Consider the following 20,861-nt stretch of genomic DNA (forward strand, 5'->3'; position numbering starts at 1 on the left):
CCACTCTTCCCCTTTGCAATCAACGTCAAAATTAATATCGGTTTCGGAAAGTACTTATCGAGATCATTCATTCGATATCCCCCTTAGACTCAATGTGGAACTATGTTACGGGATATAATGAGATTCACAGGTCCAACCTTTCTACTAAATGTGACAGACAGACAGACAGCAGTGGTAAACGGGAAAGCTCTCGAGGCAGCAAAAAAGCGCAAAAAAGCGCAGCAAATAAGAGGCTAGATGGCATCTCGAATATCGCTTTGAAAGTAGCAGCCAGAGCCCAAGTTTTTATGGTATGCCTTAGAGAAAGAGTATTCTCCAAGCAATGAAAGCTACAAAAGCTAATACTCATTCAGGAGTCAGGTAAACAATTGGGTTACCCTTTCTCATAAAAACCGATATGTCTGGTCTATACCACTGGCAAACTATTCGAGCATATATATCGTATGATAGGTTGCTCCTTGTAGAGAGCGAAGGTGACATTTCTGACAAGCGATTCGGAATTCGTAAGGTGAGATCAACCGTCGGCGCAATTAATATAGTATAACATATAACTGTGCAAAATGAAAAACAAATCATCTAGGCACTAGAGAAACTACAGGCTCTGATATACATTGTATGCATTGTGGTCGAATTTCTCCTGGGCAGAAAGCGGTATTGCAACTCCGACAATTCACGACAACTTGCGGTGTACCACCGGGTTTTGCCCTAGGTCCCGTAGTATGGTTAATTATGTACGATGGAATCTTAACACTACGACTTCTTAACAGCGGCTTTGGCTTTGCCTAAACGAGATAGAGATTTACGCAAACGAAGCGATATGGGAGGTCAATTCTTGGTTAAAAAAATTCCCGACTACTACTTGCCGAAAATGAAACAGAAGTAGTTCAAATCAGCAAGAGAACGAGAGAGAAAACCGTGAAAATTAAAGTAGGCAAGCAAATAATTTACTCTCAACTAGCGTTCAAATACTTGGGAGTAATGACAGAAGGCTTAGCTTCAAAAAACACATTAAGTTTGCAGCAACCAAAGCAAGCGTCTTCCATCGCTGTAATGATTTCGATAAAACTGCCGAATATTGACGAGCCAAGACAAAGCCGACGTCTTCTTCTTTCAAGGGTAGTCAGTTCTGTGCTATTTTACACAGCTCCATTATGGGAAACTGTGCTGAAAAATAAACTAAACTGTAGGAAATCAGGAGTGGTGTATCGGCTAAGTGCACCCCGGACATGCCGTGCTTACCGAGCAACGTCAGGAGAAACAGCATGCGTACCTGCAAAAATGGGGAGTCCAGCGCTTTTCGACAGGGGTCTGTCGTAAAATGGCAAACGAGATGGGATGAGTCACAAATTGGTCATTGAACGTACCGCATTATTGCAGCAATTCGAGGATGGATTGAACTGCGAATTAAGTCACGAGCTGACACAATTCTTGAGCGGACATGGTGATTATCGTGCAAAGCTACATCGATTTGGGCACGACCATTTGCTATACCAAAAGGCCAAAGCTAACCCCGTCCTAAAAGATCTGGGGATAAATGTCAGAAAAACCTGAAGGACTCAGAAAGGCGATCTTATGTTCGAACTAAAAAAAATCTAGCTTGACAAAAACTGACGATTTTCATCACCAAGTTAAGAACTCACTTGGGGAGAATATCATAGTACTGGCCCAAGAACATATATACCATTGGCAAAACAAATTTGCTATTCGTCAAACTAAATTAACACTTCGATAAATGAAATTAACTATTTAGCAAATGAGGTTAACTATCTAACAAATGAAATTAACTCTATAATAAATGAAATTAACGCTTCAAGAACACAAATTAACCATTTGCATGTCGACAAAAAAAAACCGCCGGATGCTGGTTTAATGGAAATTAAAGTGACTGCGTGGAAGAGAACTCTTCAATTTTCATTAAGTAAATTAAGCATAAACTTTCTTTTAAAGGCTTCAACATATTTTAATATAGCGACGGTAGTCGGCATCGCCCTGAAGATTGCTCACTTTGAGTTAGATAGGGCCAACGTTCCGCGTACTATCGAGATAGAAGAAGGTAACACGACAGAAAATTATTTTCACTGACGAGTGAGGTTTCAATTTACGCCTGCGGCGTTGTTAGACTTGATCAAAAAAGAAAACTCAGACCAGACTAGTATTGTCGGCAGTACGGGGACGCTGTCGTGTCGTGCTCATTGCCGCGTTATTAATTCCAAAGTGCTAACCAACGCTTCGTCAGGGAATTAATATGGAAAAACGTGGTCCGTCTTGACAGGGAGTATTGGTTATACAATACTTGATATCACTAATCCATTGTTCATCGTCAAAACACCTATGTTGAAACCTTTTAAAAAAATATGACGCTTAATTTTCTTAATGAAAATTTAAGAGCTTCTCCAACGCACGCTTCCATTTCTATTAAAGCTCCATCCCGCTGTTTCTCCTGTCAACATCCACTCCGTGCCAGATCAATACCTGCCTTGAAAATGATTAATTTGTTTTGAAACATGAAATTATTATCATTTGTTAAAACATCAATTCCGTTTATTGAAGAGTTAATTTTATTTGCTAAATAGTTAATGTCAATTATTAAAGGGTTCATTGAATTTAACAAATAGTGAATTTGTCTTGCAAATGCTATATACAGCGCAAGGATTTCGACAAAGTGATATCCAGAGAAGACCCCTGCATTACGTTGAAAGAAAAATTTAGTTGGAGGAACGACCACAATGCGGCTAGAAATGGAGGAAGGGTAGAAATTGTTGTTGGCCGAATGAGTTGTCTTTATAACAGGGGTGCTTCAAGTGCTTCATGTTTGGACACTTCGAGAAGGCATGTAACAGCGTTGACTGCAATAAAAAATTAAGTTTAATAAAATACGTTACCAGACCACCTACGAATCTGAGACGGAAATTGCCTACAGAAGAAACCGTCACGACGTCGTATGGGTCACAGACTCAAAGTATCCATATGGGCAGGCGGTCGCCAACCTATATAATGCTTTAGTCAATCGGCCAACAATTTTGTTGTGGACGAAAATAAGCTGCTAGGTCCCATCCAGTCCCATATTGTCTGATGTTGAAGACGTGTTATATAACCTTGTTCTCGACGCAATGGCGCAAAATTCGTGGGATATAAGATATAGATCTGGCCAAAGAAGGTAATGTAAAAACGTTTCAGAAATGGGGTCTGCTTAATCGTAGATCTGTCCTTTATGTGCCCTGCATTGCTGCGTGGTATGTTCTGGTGCGTCAGCGAGGACTTCAGAACGATCAGAAGACAATCTTTTTGAACTATAGGAGAGCAACAAGGTAGAGAGCTATCATGCCCGAAACCGAAAAAGATGTTAGATTGTCTTTGTCATTGTCATAGAAGGGTGGTTGGATCAACATCCTAAGGCAAGCTGTCCTACGGAAAGAGCTCTCCATGTCATACCATGCATCGTTAGAGCATGTGACGCTTTCGTGTTTAGGGGATGCATACCCCGCAATAGAAACCCTAAATACTGAACTGCTTTCAATCAGCCATCTAACCAGACGAGCGAAGGTGATAAGAAAAATCAATCAGATGCAAAAAAAGCATACATGTGAATGAGCTCGCGAGAATATCAAATTGGTAACGCAGCGAAGCAAAAAAATCTTTAAGGGAGCTCTTCCCAGAGGCGGATGAAAACGCGTGGCAGAGCACCTCCAGAAATTGATGGGATGACCCCATCCACACTCGTGTCGTACCCTACCCTCTTATTAGAAATCATCCAAGGGTTATTCCCCCAGCAAGAGAGGAGTTCTAACGTCTTCTAGAGATCTCTCAATATGAATGCAATTCCGTCAGTAGTTTCAGATGAGCTATTGGAGATCTGCAGTAAAATAGGACATAACAAAGCTCCAGGCATTGATGAAATATCGAACAAGGTCCTTAAACTTGCCGTGGAATCTAGACCGAATATGTACGCTGTGTTGCTTAAAATGTGTCCGAGGGGATATTTCCAGCAGTATGAAGGCGACAGAATTTAGTACGGCTGGCTAAGGTCCTGCAGACTACCTTTCTCGCTACTATGGTCGATAGCTACTGACTAAGATTTTAGTATGACACCAATGACGGGCCCAAGAGCACGTTGTCTCCAAGGTGGCCACAGTGTTCCAAACTGGGCACATTGTTGCGAAACATGATGTACTTAATCTTCCGATTCTGGAAGAGGCCATGTTGGTAGGTTTTGAAGGCTATATAGCATTGATTGTAGTCACAAAGCATCTAGAGAATGCTGAGTTATACTCATTCGAAACAACAGATATGTTTTAGAGAATAAAGATAGCATAAATTGACGCGTTCAGGCCAGTGTTGTCTTAACAGCTTTCTACCTCCTTAACAAAAAGAGACAGGCAGAAAATGAACCGATTTTAATGAAGTTTCTTTTTACACAAAATCTTAAAAAGCGCCACTAAGAAAATGTGTTCAACTTTGCAAAGAAGTCATTTCTATTCACCATTCCGCAGACAGCCCCAACTTTCTAAATTCATTTTATCAAATGATTCTTTACAAACTTGAAATCATCTCGACAACCAGTAAAAATGTTATTTCCCAAACGATTTAATATCTATGACTTTATTTGCTACCTCAAACGCAAACGGCAACCACAACTTGCACCATCGAATTCGAAGGAAAACACTCTGAGATTTGTAATTTTCAGCACGAACAATGAAAACTCAAATTTCTTTCCCAACCCATTTATTCGTTTAGACGTGAGCATTCTTCCCCAAAATATAACATCATTGTTATACTCCAGGACTAAAGACCTGGTCCCACCTTCATGTTGTGGCAATTTTGGAAAATGAAGATATTTTCGAGATCTTTATGGAATGATGTTATGACTGAAAAGCTGAGAATAGGCTCTCGTCAGTGAGTGGGAATGTACTTGACAACATTTTGAAATTTCAGGATTCGAAACACTACCGCGTTAAGCGTATGGAAAATATTTCATGGATTCAATTTATGGTCTCTGGGGTTTATAAATGCATACTAAGGAAAAAAAAATAAATCTAATAAATAATAAATAAAATTTTCCATATTCATTTCGCCCGGAAAATGGAATTTATAAAACTGACTTCCAGGATGAATCTTACAATAACTTATGCAGGATGTAGCTTAGTGTGATCCGAGTTCCTAATTAGAAGACACCGAGAACTCCAGAGGTTAAAAACGGAAAACGGTTCTATTTCATAGCCAAGATACTCTTCGCAAAACTAAAGATGACCTCGCGAAAAGTGAGGATCCAAGACCAGAGGGTAGCTTTTAGAAGTATACTATATTACAGAGTTGAGTCTACAAGTAGAAAGAAAAAGTTTGCAAAACCCAATATGATAAAAGTGGAAAGTAATTACGGTTGTCAGAAAATCCTAGATCTCAAACAAGCAGCCACACGCCTTTTTCAATAGCCACAGATAATCTCCCTCATTTCTTCAGGCCAGGATTATCTGTGAAGCACTTACAATTTTGCCATGCTTTTTCTTCCTAATCCTCATTCGATAATATTGGGTTGGGGGAAAAGAAATGTCGTATTTTGTCAATATATAGCGACACTTAAACATATCTTGTGTTGTACTTATCGCGTCGGGTCATTCTATACGGCGATTTGAAGATGACAATCTGTGCTACAAGTGCCTCTTTGACAGTAATGTGACGCATATTTCAGTCTCAAGTTGTAGCGTGTCAAAGGTAGAGTCCACCAAGCAAGAAATTCGTCATATTTTACGTTTTACTACCTGAGAGGTAAAAATGCAACGAAGGTAGCCGAAAAAATTTGTGAAGTTTATGGGCCCGATACTGTAACGATTCACACAGTACGGCATTGGTTCGATCGATTTCGTTCTGGTGTAGTGGATGTCGAAGGTACACCCCGTACTGGTAGGGCAATCGTCGTAGAAACTGATAAAATCGTCGAAATCATCCAAGTAGACCGGCATGTGAGCATTTGGTCGATTGGCCAGGAACTGGGTATATACCATAAAATCGTTTGGAACCATTTGCAGAAAACTGAATTCCAAAAAAAGCTGGATGTCTGGATACCACACGAGTTGACGTAAAAAAATCTCTTGGACCGAGTCAACGCCTGCGATGCACTGCTGAAACGAAACGAATTCGACCCATTTTTGAAGCGGATGGTGACTGGTGATGAAAAGTGGACCACGTATGAAAACCTCAAGCCAAAAAGATCGTGGTCGAAGCACGGCGCGTCGGCCCAAACCATCGCCAAGCCCGGATTGACGGTCAGGAAGGTTTTGCTGAGTGTTTGGTGGGATTGGAAGGGAATCATCCACTATAAGCTGCTCAACTATGGCCAGACCCTCTACCCTGAGCAACTCGACCGTTTGAAGCAGGCGATTGACCAGAAGCGGCCAGGATTTAGAGGATGCTGAGTTATACTCATTCGAAACAACAGCGTCAGGCCAGTGTCGTTCCAGCTATCTACCTCCTTAAGAAAAAGAGACAGGCAGAAAATGAACCGATTTTAATGAAGTTTCGTTTTACACAAAATCTTAAAAAACGTCACTGAGAAAATGTGTTCAACTTTGCAAAGAAGTCATTTCCATTCACCATTCCGCAGACAGCCCCAACTTTCTAAATTCATTTTATCAAATGACTCTTTGCAAACTTGAAATCATCTCGACAACCAGTAAAAATGTTATTTCCCAAACGAATTAATATCTATGACTTCATTTGCTACCGCAACCGCAAACGGCAACCACAACTTGCACCATCGAATTCGAAGGAAAACACTCTGAGATTTGTAATTTTCAGCACGAACAATGAAAACTCAAATTTCTTTCCCAACCCATTTATTCATTTAGACATGAGCATTCTTCCCCAAAATATAACATCATTGTTATACTCCAGGACTAAAGGCCTGGTCCCACCTTCATGTTGTGGCAATTTGAGTGAGTGTTTGGTGGGATTGGAAGGGAATCATCCACTATGAGCTGCTCAACTATGGCCAGACCCGCAATTCGGTCCTCTACTCTGAGCAACTCGACCGTTTGAAGCAGGCGATTGACCAGAAGCGGCCAGGATTGGTCAATAGGAATGGTGTTCTGTTGCACCAGGACAACGCTCGGCTTCACACATCTTTGATGACCCACCAGAAGCAACGGGAGCTCGGATGGGATGTCCTATCGCACTATAGTCCAGATCTGGCACCAAGTGATTACCATCTCTTCCGGTCCATGCAAAACGCCCTTAGTGCTACTAAGTTGGCCTCAAAAGAGGCTTGCGCAAACTGGCTGTCTCAGTTTTTTGCAAATAAGGAGGAGGGGACGGCGGGTATACGGGGGGGATAATGAAATTGCCTTCCAAATGGCAACAAGTTTGCGAGCAAAACGGCGCATATTTGACTTAATTCGGATAATTCTAAGTATGCTAAATAAAGCCTAAAATTTCGATCACAAATAGGACATTTCTTTTTCCCTAGCCCAATATTATCAAAATCTCTTACCACTTACAGCTTCCTGAACCTGTTGTTTTGCAGTCAATCAGATGTATGGTTCATATATTTTATGGAAAATGCTTCTTCTGGGAGAAAACCATTAGAAGATTGACACTTTGGAAAGAAACTATAGTTCTGATCCGAGCGGCCGAAAATGTATAATTGGCACAATAATTTGGGATGGTCACAATGATCCGAGTTGAAAATGGCGAAAATTGATCATGAAGATCAGCTAGCAGCTAACTGCAGCACTACTATAGTAAGTAGTAGATCCCACTGGCAAGCGTTTGCATGTCTATGTGCTAGCCAGACTTAGGAATGTGAAGAGAGCATTAGTTCCGCAAAAAATTTGTGCAAGCAATCATGAAAATTCGAACAAGAAGAAAAAATATCATAATAGTTGTAGGCCACGTGCAATTGACCTGCGATTTTTTTTCTTCTTCGAATTTTCTGTAGATTAGAGTTGTGTCGATGGTAACATACCAATCAAGCGGTGACACCTTTTAGTCTTTCCCGGCATCGAGATCAAACGGCTTCATCTTCGCTGGTCACCCTTACAATGTAACCTTGCAAAGTGCATCTTTGCCTTGATGTGCGTAAAATTGCCGCCATCTTTCATCGAGGGGATTTTCAGATGAATTACGAGAGTTAGATTAATCACAGGGATGAAGGATGCATTCTGTCAGGTGTGGCGTTTAAGAACAAGACTTCCTCCACTGTTCCACAACGATCGGTCTATCAACTTGGAACCATGCCGTCTTGGCCATGGTGTACACGATTAGTGGAGAAAGTCATCCTTGCTCACTTACTTTATCTTGTATTTATGATATTATAGATGACTTGCTTTTCATTAGAGAGACCTTTAACTAGCACTTGCTACTCTTAAGCGAAGTGGTCGAAGATGGACCACGATTGAACATTTACAAAGAAAGAGGTTTGATATTTGGGGAGTTTAGTTTTTGAAGCGAGAGCAAAAAAGTTAATCACCTGCTTATGATAAACGATAAACCTGTTCGTAGTGAGAAGAAATCGGAGTGAACAGTTCACTCGGCGAAAGTTGCACCCACAAAAATAGAGGCGAGAATCGGGAATCGTGTATGGGGTTGTTTGTTGCTGTACAAGAACGGAAAAAAGCTCCTGGGAGGGGAAGAAACGAAAAAGTCGGACATTGGATTTAAAATAAGGAGGACGGAACGAGTGCTAAAAAAGACAGGAATTCAACGATCATCTGAAATGGTAGGAATTTAATAAAAAACTATTTGGAACAAAGGCAGCGCTATTCCAAAAACCAGAAAACGAGCGAAAATTGGCTCCACTCAGGTATCCTAACGACACGCGACTACTTGCTTTTATGTTCAAGCTGGAGAATACAGGAGAGTTATATTAACGATTCGAGCGGAAGGAAGGGTCACTACACCACTGGTAGGTTCACCGCGCAAAAAAGGTCCAGACATTAATAGCGGTAGCTGCGGCTATACTTAGTGTGCGACATCGAAATCACGGTAGTAGCTTTTGGCTCAGAGGCAAAAACGGCCAGCAAATAATGGAGTACTAGGAGAATGGATTCATCAGAGCAAAAATCAAAGGAATACAAATGTATATACTCGTATATATGGCTGCTTGGCTCCAACCAGCACTACATTGGCAAATTATGAAGAAATAATGGGCACTCTGATTCTAGATGCAAGAGGACGTTCACCGAAAATCATAACAAAGGACTATGAATGTGAGAGGACATATTCTGCTCGAACCATTCACGGAGCTATACGTAGCACTCGCGAATGTCGGGACTTCATATACTTTCAGATGAAGGGGCCTGAGGCCTATAGTAGACCTGACGTACTGCATTAGCCATTAGAGTTGCTCGGCAAGTGAGTGACGACTGTACTCACAGTGACCACCACGTAATCTGCATGGAAATTAAGGGCGACTAAAAGGCGACCGCTTCCTAGTAACCCAACTACTGGTGGAACAACGAAATAGCAACTTTGCGAAGCGTATGTTCTCTACAAGAAGACTTTGCCAGGGGAGGAAAACTCGGTAGCGACGATCAAGAGGAGAAACCCAGACAACTGCGAGGTCGCATAACAGCAAGAAAGCATTTGTCCAAAGCGTCAGTGAGCGTGCATGGGTTAATGTGGAGCACGATTGCCGACAGGAACCTATCGCAGGTCCATTTATATAGAACCGAATATTGGATGAACTATTGGGTGAGCTTAAATGGTTCGGTGATTGAATGTGTTGCTTACAGCGCGGCTATATCTATATATGTAGGACTCCGTACGATACTCCTCTGTCAAGACAGTTCACTTCCATCGCTCGACCGAGACGGTTGTATCGTCAGTGTTTGAAAGTGATCAGTGGACTTAAACCCGCGACAAGCGTGTGCGACTCTGTCAGTTCTGTAATTTTTGAAAACAGTTGAAGCGTGAACATTTTTAGCGGACAATTTTAGTGAAAAATTTCGGTTGTTAGAATCAGTGATAGGACACACGAATTAGTGCGCCGGAAACTGACGGGTTCACTAAGGTGACCCGGAAGAAGAGGCGCAAGGCTACGGACAGCCCAACGAGTGAGGATCAGCCACTAAACTCCGACGACGGAATGGAGACCGCGTCGGAAGTTACGCTCTCCAATGACTGCGAGTCCGATTCGCAGTCGAGCTCTAGCGGGACGATACGAAGTTCCGTATCTGTCGGCGAGATCCGCGAGTCTGTTGCCCTATGCAAACAGAACAAGCTGCTACTGAAGCAGCTCAAGGAAGCCCGCGCGGAGAACCGGCATCTGGCGACCGTCATCAAGTCGCTAGAAGCCACAATCACCCGTACCTTCGGGACTGCCGCGCCTGCCGCGCCAACAGCGCCTGCCGCGCCAACAGCGCCTGCCGCACCAACAGCGCCTTCCGACACCACCACCGAGGAGTCATCACCGGCACCACTCGCCCTACCATCCGGGTCAAGCCCGGCAGCATTCCCGACCCTCGGCGAAGCGAAGAAGCGGCAGTCCACCGTCGTTCCGAAACCGCCAGCGCCAAAGCCGCAACAACAACTACAACCGAGGCCAGCCACTGCCTCCCCCGGAAAAAAGGAGGTAAGTCGAAAGATTCCTCCATTAGTAGTAGTCGAAGACGCGGCTACTTTCAAAATCACTAAGACAAATATATCCCGCGCCCTCCCCAACAACTACCTGATAAAGAAATCAGGTGGTTCACACCAGATCCTCACAAAAACACCTGAGGATTACGCTACCGCCAAGAAGGTGCTCGTGGAGAACAACAATAAGTTCTTCACGTACACCCTCCCATCGGATAAGACGACCAGCCTCATCCTACGAGGCCTCGATTCGACGTTCTCCCCTCAGGAGATCGTCGATGAATTGAAAGCTCAGGGAGTCTCAAGCACCCTGAGCGCGAAACCCTTTGCCACCACCTGGGCAAAGAACAATAATGTGAACCTCGACTTGTGGTTGGTCACATTTGATGCAACCTTCAACGAGGAGCAGCTGCGCGAGGTGAAAGCCGTACAGCACATGGTTGGTCGATTCGAACAAATACAAAATAAACAAGTGCTGCAGTGCAAGAACTGCCAGCGTATCGGGCACGCGGCAACCAACTGCCACCTCACCTACAGGTGTGTCAAGTGTGACCAACTACACGGCCCCGGCGAATGCGCCAAAACAGTGGAGCAGGCACCGAAGTGTGTCAACTGCGGGGGCAACGACCACCCCGCCAACTACCGCAAATGCCCACGGTTCATCCAGGTGGTGGCAAGGAGGAACGCACAAAAACGTGCCCCTTCCTCCCGCCATCTCCCCTCAACTACCTCCCGCTCCGCTGGTCGTCCTATCACGAACCCAGCCTTCACCCGTCCGTCCGTGTCCTTCGCCGACGCCGCACGAAGCGGAACCTCTCCCCGGACTCCCAACCACGTAGTCCAACCCACCACCATCTCCAATCCAGACTTCCTCGAGTTCGCCAGGAAATCGCATGGATTCTTGCAAATGTTCAACTCAATGGTCGGTATCTGAGACATGCGGTACCGCAGACATGAGTTCGAGCTGTTCCTTGGCGAGCACAAACCCGATATAGTTCTCCTATGTGAAACTAGGTTGAACTATAGATACAATCCCTCCTTTCCCAACTTCAACCTCTTCCGGACTGACCGACCTCAGTCCAATCCTCAAGGCCGGGACACCTGTGGCGGAACGGCCGTCCTCATTTCCGACAAATTCCTTGTCACCCAAATCCACCCACCTCCCAACACCTTCAGATCCATAGAAATCTCACTGGTCTCCTTCGAATCCCAATCAACCTCGGTCTTCGTTGCCTCTGTATACTGCCCCAACCAATCCCTCGCCACCCAAGACTTTCTCCGCATCAAATCCTTCTGGGCGTCCCTACACCGCTCTCCCGGTAAACAATTTTCCCTGATCATAGGTGGAGACCTCAACGCCAGACACCCGTCCTGGTTCGATACACGGTCGAACCACAACGGGGATCAGCTCCACCTGTTCCTCACAACCTCGAATCCAAATATCAACCTAGCCCATTTCAGTCCGGCACTCCCGACCTTCAACAAATCACACTACCATTCCTACCTAGACCACTTCCTGATCAGCAGTAACCTGACTGTCATTCCCAACCCGAACACCTTCCCTTTCCTCGAAACGGTCCCCGGCATCAGCGATCACGATGCCGTAATCCTAAACATAAGACTCCCGGACAGAATCGTTCGGTCCACCCCACCCTCAGTTCCTGACTTCCAGCGTGCAAACTGGAAACATATCAACCTTACCCTCAAAACCAAACTTCAACCTCTCCTACTCCCATCCAACTGTACAGTTCCCAACGAATCCATCGACCTGACAGTTCGTCAATACACCGAAGCAGTTCGGCAAGTATGCGACGAATTGATCCCTTCCCGTCCCTTAAATTACCGCAACCTAATCACCCTTCCCGACGATATCCTATCCGACATCCAATACAAAAAGACCCTCAGACGGAGATTATTTAGGAATAGATACTCTCCGCAATCCTCTCACCTCCTTACCGAAATCCGCGAATTGGACAAGTCCATTCGCGAACGAATCCTCACCCTATACACCCAATATCTCCACAACCGCCTCTCCAACACTGAGCTAAACCCTGGCACATACAGGGAACTCAGAAAAACCTGCCCGCGTTTGAGCAAATCAGTCCAACAAAACGCGATCCTTCCCCAAAACATCCCACCCACAGAAAAAATGAAAGTTCTCGCTGACCACTTCCTGCAAGCCCACTACTGTACCCTCCACTTCCGCGAACCAAGTTTCGATAACGAGGTAAACGGAAAGATCTCCCAACTCCTAACCAACCCTTCCTACCTCATTCCCCAACCCACACAAAACCTCTTCAACCATGCTCTCGCCGACCCAAGTCAACGAGAGAATATCCTCCCCATCCACTTTGTCAGTCCAGACTCGGTCAAGGCGGCCATCGCCGCCTCCAAAAACAAGAAATCGGTTGGGCTTGACAAAATCCCCTCCATCGTCCTTAAGAAATGCGCCCCAAGCATCGCCCCCATTATGTCCTCCATCATCAACCACTGCCTTATCAACGCCCACTTCCCAACAGATTGGAAGAGTGCTCGAATTGTTCCTATCCCCAAGAAAAACCAAAATCCACTAAATCCCGATAGCTACAGGCCTATCTCAATCCTCTCTTCCTCCGCCAAGATTTTCGAGCGGATCATCAAAGTCACTATCGACGAGCACTGTGACTCCAATCATTCTATCCCACAATTTCAATTCGCAAACCGTCCCAAACATTCAGTCGAGCATGCGCTGCTCGTGCTCAAATCGAACGTCCTCCTCGGTCTCAACGGGAACGCTCCGACCATAGCCTGTCTCCTCGACATAAAGAAAGCTTTCGACTCCGTATGGCAATACGGACTTGCATACAAGCTTTCTGAAGTCCTCCAGTTCCATCCGCACCTCTGCAAGCTAATTCTTAGCTTTCTTGACGGGCGGAAATCCCAAGTCCAACTCCGTGATCACCTCTCCTCCCCATATTCTAGCCCGGCTGGCATCCCTCAGGGGTCAGTCCTCTCCGCTACCCTCTTCTCCCTGTTTACTGCAGACCTTCCTAAACCAACTCCTCACCCAAATCCAATCCGAATCCTTCAATACGCGGATGATCTCATGCTCTACACCTCCACCAGAAACATCCCTGCCAGTGAAGCCCGCCTGAATTCCTATTTGGACGAGCTCTACCGGTACTTCACCCGCTGGAAACTGACCCTGAACCCACAAAAATGCGAACCCTCGTATTCCATGGTACCGCTAAGATGACGCCGAAAATGAGGAACGACATTTCAACCCTATCCCTGAAGATCCACAACGACACCATCCCAACTGTCAAGGAAGTCACCTACCTTGGGGTGACAATTAACTCCCGCCTATCCCACGTCCCACATATCACGAAGGCACTGAACCGTGCAACAGGTGCCTTCAAATCCCTCTACCCAATCCTAAAATACACCAGTCCAACTCCTCAGAAAGTCAAGCTGTTTTGCTATAAACAGCTTATCCGTCCCCTCCTCGTTTTCGGCTTCATCTTCTGGTCCGACACCTCCCCTCACCAAATGGAACGAATCCGCCTGAAAGAGCGCAGAATCCTCCGCCATTGTACCAACATTTACAAGAACGAAGACCGCTCCAAATACATCTCAAACCAGATCCTCTACGACTCCTCTCAAACACCCCGCATCGACGCTGTCCTTGCCCGTCATGCCCTCAAATTCCTGGAAAAATCCATATCCCACCCAAATCCACTCATCTCCCAGGCCATGCAGATCGAGATCGTCGAAGAGAATCTTCTACGAACTCATCTGTTCCCACAAATCCTCATATCTCTCCAAGCCCGTAACCTTCTTTTCGACCCCGGCGGTAGAGTAATCTTCTACAACGGTAGCTACTCCTCATCCCAGTTTACAAAACCTACCCATCCTTAGCACCACTCCTAGCTTCCTTTCCCAAACCCCTCCCGCATGCCCTCCATCCGAACCCACATCCTAGTTCCTTCCCCGCCCGCCCGCTTTTATAAAAAATTTAACTAATGGAGGTTTTTTTCGACTTTTCCTCCAGATAACATTTTATGTATTTTCAAATTTATTCTTTAGTGATAAGGTAGTTTAAGCTATAGTTTGTACCTTAGATTAAGCTAGGCTGTTAAGGTAGTACATAAGTTAGGTTAATTTAGCATTGTATTTTTATAGGTTAGAATAAAAATGTTTGTTTTCGAAAAATACTCCTCTGTTATATGCTGTTTGTGATGACGATGAAGTTCGGAAACTGCTCTACGCCAGTCAACGAATAGCGTTGTTAGCGTCTCTTCCTATATGTCGCATGGTTTCGACCGACGCCATGTACGTATTGTTGGGTTTGCTTCTCTTGATCTAGAGGTAGTTCGGCGTGCCACGGTCTGCAGGATCAAAAGGGGCGTATCTCTGCTGTAAGTGGATTTAGTTTGTGCTGATCAGGGGTCTGGAACGTTTGTGGTGAAATGGTTGTTAGATAAGATTATACCATCTAAGTAGTAGCTTAGATGGAACGAATGTGGGAAAGGTTGGGTCAGTATGCCTGCCAAAGGAAGTTCTACCATGGATTTCGGGCATGAGATGGGCTTCATCCTTACGGCGCACAGTAGCTTGAATGAATTTCTCTTCTCGCGGAACTTTGCCTTCAATCAGGGTTGTGTGCTCTATGGGGCAGATTCACAGGACTGGTTTTATGTTCTCTGTGTCTGTCTAGCATATTTTGTTATCCATAATCTAGACGACATGGGTGCTAAAATAGTAGGCGGCAGTACCCTGCAAGCAGTGATAAGCTTCGATACGTTAATGCATACGCGCATGCTGTCTTCTGGTTCATCCCTCTATTTCCTTACGTTTTGTGTTAGTGTTGTTTTGTACCGTCTTATGATAGGTGGAAAGTTTCATTTCGGTGATTGCAGTCACGCCGTTGGGGATTCCGCCCCATGTACTCGGGAAGGACGATCAAACCCGCGTCTGTAGGAAACTTATTTGAAGTTGATGGCAAACCAGAACAATTGGAGAAAAACTTAGGGCTCTCTCAATTCTAAACAAGAATTATTTCAGCTTCGGCCGGCTTTTGGCTAGAAACACTAGGCACTTTTTCACCTGGAAATAATTCACACCCATGATGTATTTGCGGATAATAAAAAGAAGGCCCTATATCTGCTAACAACCTCGGTCACGCTGCCCCCTGGACAAAAGCAGAGGCAGCGTTTGATGAGTTGCCTCTGTACTGGATAAAACCGTAGTCGTCTGTAAAAACTTATCTCAAGTTGCTCTTGCCACGTAATCTCACCGGAGGTTCTCTGGCGTAATGGGAGCTGAGATGTCTCTCTAAGAGCATATACTCCAGGAAAATTCCCCGGGATGTATTCTTGGTCCGATCATTTGCGGTTGGCCCTTTGTGGGAAAATATAGTTGAGGAGATGCTGAAGTCGAAAGAGAACTGGCAATCGCAAAATTACAGAACAACTGAAGGAAATACGAAGGAGGAAAGCAGGAAGGTGCAGAACCATGAGTGCCTAAAACAAATCCACTCTATGAAGTTATACCTGAATGGTGGTCCCGCGGAGATGGGGCCAGAGAGACCGGGAGTGGTTATTACTGGGCACGAAAGCTACACGCACTCGTTCTAGCTACGACATTCGCGCTGCTGAGCTGGAGTGGACGTGCCTTTCTAAGACTTTTACACCTTCGTGTACGAACGAAAAAACATGGTTCAAGCCGTCGATAATATGGGCAAACTGATAATCGATTGTCTGCCCAAGACAACGGATCATTTTGCGTTTCTTCTCTATTTTGTGGATTGATAACCTTTCGATGTCCAGCCCTAGCTAATAATATATTGACTGAGCATAAAAATGAATAATTAAGCTTGTCTGCCCATGGAAATATGTTCCAGTACATAGTGATACGAAGTAAAATGCTTGCTGAGATAAAATGAATAATGGAAGAAGTGGCATATCTTTCTGTTTACGGCTTTTCGAGGGTAGACAATTATAAAGTATTTAACATTTTCCTCCGGCAAGTATAATCAAAAACACATCTAATCTGCAATTTTTCCCTCTGCCACTAGTGAGATTTAGAGAGCGAACATCAAGCCAGACATTTATTAAATAATAATAATGAGCAGATAAGCTACAGATCTTACATACTAAAGAACTATACTAGTACTATCTTCTGGAGGGAAAATCATCTAGCGGAAAACGTTCTATCATACAAAGAGCCGATAAGGAGATTTCGCATTGATGGTTAAAATCCACCAAGTCATTTAATGTCTCTTGCTGAGAAGAAACTCATCTATCCTACTTTAATAAAAACAATAGCTAAGCAAGAAGGGCACGTGCGTCTTCATAAATGCGCCTACTTTCACCTCATTTATGAGGAACTGACGATGAACAGCAAATATCCGTAAAATATTCCAGGGAGATCCACTAGAAATTGTTATCGCCATCCTTGAAGTTGTTGTGAACAACTAGATTTTTCGTAGCTTAGATACACCACCAACAACCAAGAAGTACCGTTCAAAAGGTAGGAGCGAGTAATCAGATTATTGAGATTTTCCAAATCTAAGGCCGGATACAGAGAGGAGAAAATCATCATTTCAAATCTCGGGAAAAAGCGTTGCTCCTGCTTGCGTTGATGATGTTGAATGATGATAATGATGACGATGAGCTAAGCCTTCGGGAAATCGGATTCAATTGTGAATTACACAAGAAACGGTTTATCCTCCTAAACTTTTTGCTTAGTAGGAACGTATCTGATGACATTCTAAATGAGTCAATTACGATGGCTGCTCTGATGGAATCCCTTTCGATAGGTAATAGTTGCTCCCTTTTCCCCAATGTGCTGAATGAGAATCCTGTTTTTACTGAAAATTCAATTAAGAATGTGCTTTGATATGATGGAATGATAAAAGTGATATGGGTGCCCTAGGCCAAAGGTCAGGTTTTGTTTCGCCCGTTACATCTTTCCCAGGTGGTTTTCCGATTATCGCGTTGACGCTTTGTATCTACTATTGAGATATATCCCTTTGAAAGGAGTTTGTACTCACCTCGTCGCCTGGCGCTTCATACTCCCATCCTCACATTCAGGGTCATTTGGTGACGGGGATCGACGTGCTGCTGTCGTTGTCATATTTTTAGTGTTCCGTTCTATACGTTATCACAATCAATTAAAATACAGATTTATAATATCATCCAAAATATAGAGTAAATGTTATTATTTGAGGTGTAAACGGACTATTCTAGACGTACTTTTGAAACTACGATAAAATGTATATTATATAGTGCACATCAATATATTTTAAATAAACGACTGTACATAATATTAAAATTGAATATTTGTAAATGTTATTTTATTATTCGTCACTTTCCCTATACACAACAAACCCCGTAATTGAAGTTTTATATATTTTTATTGTATTCAAAGTTGTCCCGAGTATCATTTTTTAATATAAGGTGCGTACAGAAGGACTAAGAGGTCACTGTATAAAGTGCTGATATCTTTGATCACTTTTATCCCATATTCCATTCAATCTGTAAAGAGAAAAGCAAAAGAAAAGCATAAATACATTTGAAAACTTCGTCGTTACTTTGACGAGAATTACGTAATTATAGAGAAAGGAGTATTCATCATTCATTAAATGGCAGAATAACGTAATTTCGGGGCATAATGCTCACAGAACTCTTACCTCATTCATAGCTAAGCATTATTTATCTTTCCACTTAAATTTACAATCGTTTCAGAGGTTTCCATTTTCAACGAAAACAAGTCAAGCGGGTTCATGAATTTTTCACATAAAAAAAATTAGTAAGTTTTCTGAAGTTACACAGAACAATAGCACGCTCCTCAGCCTGTACAAGAAAAGTCTGCACGTTGGAGTTTTACACCAGTACAGCCACACATACTTCACGGCTTGCAATCCGTACCAGCCATTGAACGAAGTTTTGTTCCTTATACAAAGCTAATTATTCATTTAGGGGTTTCCTAATTACCGAAAAACACTTCTTGATTATACTTGAGAAACCACTGAGACCCCCGAGTTTCTCCGGGCTCTGCACCCCAGATCGCCGTGGAATGGATTGTGAAATAACATGAAAAGGCAGCAAAAGGATACGGCAGAGCTGTGTGCGTGCTAGTCTTTTAGCGTTGAATCAGATCCTAGGTTAGTGGAAACTTTTCAGCAGGGAGACTGTATACCGTTAATTCAATTTATATAATGCCACAAAATTCTTTCGGCATTGGCAGTTCAGCTAAGCGAAGAAAGGTATTCGCACCTGCTCCCTTTTGAAGTTTAATTAAAAAGCACACACCTCGCAAGTTGGTGTTTGATAGAATTGTTTTTACTCTAAACGCTTCATAGAATATACAATATTTCAATGCTGTTTATAGGAGATTAGGTGATTTTAGTAAGTTTTAACTAATTCAACAAAGTAGACTTTTGTTTCGAAAAAGGCGGCATACTGGGAACTAGGAGTTCTGCGAAATAATAGTATTGCGCTTCTTTTCTATAAGATTAATCCGGATCAACCAGATGTAGTCCTCTTGCAAGTACATCAAGCAATTTGTTATTGAAAATATTGTCCATTTGCATATGGATTCACTTCAAACTAGCCACATTTTTTTTCTTTGTAATCTTAAAGAATAAAAAGGATTTCTTCTTTTGAAAAGAAGTTTGCTTGAAATAAATGAAACGGATTCAAATTAAAAAATATATGACCGATAAACAAATGACCACCTAGTCAAAAAATGACCAAGCTGACTTGACAGATTGGACGATGGGGAAGGGACCATGTTAGTTGACCATCGAACTAGAGGAGAAAGCTCCATCCGCAAATTATGAAGCTCCACTTGTTTCAGAGTCAGATAAAGAGAATTGTGTGGAAAAGTCTCATTGGTTAGGCATCCTCAATCCTTTTATCGGTTTTCTGCGCATGGGCAAGTGTCATCCATCAGAACTGCTGATTCGGCAAGTAAATTCCAGGTAGGGTACTAATTCGAGGAAAACATTATATTGTGGCTTTGCAACAACGAGTAAAAAAAGTTGACCGGGGAATGTGAGGTATTCATCACACCCGGTGACTGACTTCCGGGTATCGACAGGCTTCATGTTTGAAAACGTGGACACTGACCTATCTACACGGTAATTTTCAAATCCAAAGTGGGGTTCCTTCGAAACCGGTAAAGTTTCATGTAGTCGTGTTTGTGCATCGGGAGATTTTTTCGAACCTCAGTTCCAATTGGTACCTGATTGCATTTAGAAAATTTGCGAGTTGCCGGGGCAACCAAAGACCATTCACTCAGATAATGGCACTAATTTGGTCGGAGCAGCCAACAAACATTTACGAAAAGCCTGCCAGCAGGTGTTGTCTAAAATTAAAGAGTGTCTGGTCAAGCAGCGTATTATTTGTTTTTATAATACCCGAAGGGTTAGTCAATTTCTGGGGTTGTTTAAAGTAGCGGTTGGTAACTTCAAGTGGTACATGAAGAAAATGCAGTCTGTGGCCAACTTGACGTATGAAGACTTTCATACCGCAATATGTTCTAGGGAAGCGCTATAAATGGAAGGATCCAGGACGCCTGATCGATTAGGAAGATTTAGATCTTATTAAGTAGCTGGATCACCGTCCACTAAACTGCAAAGCAGCATAAGTAATAGAGACGTTTCCGAACCTTGGAGTTGTTTTAAACCAAGTTAGTCTGAAAACGGTTAATAAAGATGGTGTGCACCGAGCAGTCCATCAGCTGGTGCGTTTGTTTTCAATAGGAGACCCACCCAAACGGGAGAAGAAATCGCTTACCAGGTGTTTGTAGATTCCGTATTAAGCGGTTAGGCAATGAAAAACATTTTAATTAATTAATCTGTATAATCATTTTTTAAAAGCAACGCAAAAGAAAGTGACGGTTACACAGTTTGTCTTCGACGACGCTTTCTTTTTTCAAGCTTCCGTGGCCGAACCGATTTCACCTACAATTTTTAATTTATGATGACCCAAGAAAATTTTGTCGTACATAGGATTTTTCCGATATGTCGGTCCTGTGTTCTTTCATGCAGAATGTGATTACAAATTGACAGTTCCAATTTCAAGTCAGTCGGTCAAGATATGTTCGAGTTATGGGTTCGGCCAACTTGAAAAATGTTGTCCAAGAAAAACCCGACTGAAATTTTCAGTATGTTTCCATGGGACAAAAAAGTTGCACGAAAATTATATGCTATAGGTGTATATATTTTTTCCATCGTAATCCTTTAAGAATATCATTTTTAACATATTAGGGCAAATAAAAAAACAGCAAGAATTTTTTGAAATTTCTAC

At 43.2% G+C, this 20,861-nt stretch overlaps 1 protein-coding gene across 5 annotated transcripts in view; it reads right to left on the bottom strand.

The window, feature by feature from the left end:
• The window catches only part of LOC119653444 (beta-arrestin-1), a 371,918-nt gene that overhangs the window by 65,033 nt on the left and 286,024 nt on the right, over window positions 1-20,861 (bottom strand). For all 5 annotated transcript variants that reach the window (XM_038058040.1, XM_038058036.1, XM_038058039.1 and 2 more), the window contains one exon: window positions 17,600-18,083. In XM_038058040.1, the coding sequence (XP_037913968.1) occupies window positions 17,600-17,682 (83 nt within the window). In that variant the 5' untranslated portion in view covers window positions 17,683-18,083. The remainder of the gene's footprint in view (window positions 1-17,599; window positions 18,084-20,861) is intronic.

The sequence above is a fragment of the Hermetia illucens genome, chromosome 4 (genome assembly GCF_905115235.1).
Source record: "Hermetia illucens chromosome 4, iHerIll2.2.curated.20191125, whole genome shotgun sequence".
In the NCBI taxonomy this organism is placed as follows: Eukaryota; Metazoa; Arthropoda; class Insecta; order Diptera; family Stratiomyidae; genus Hermetia; species Hermetia illucens.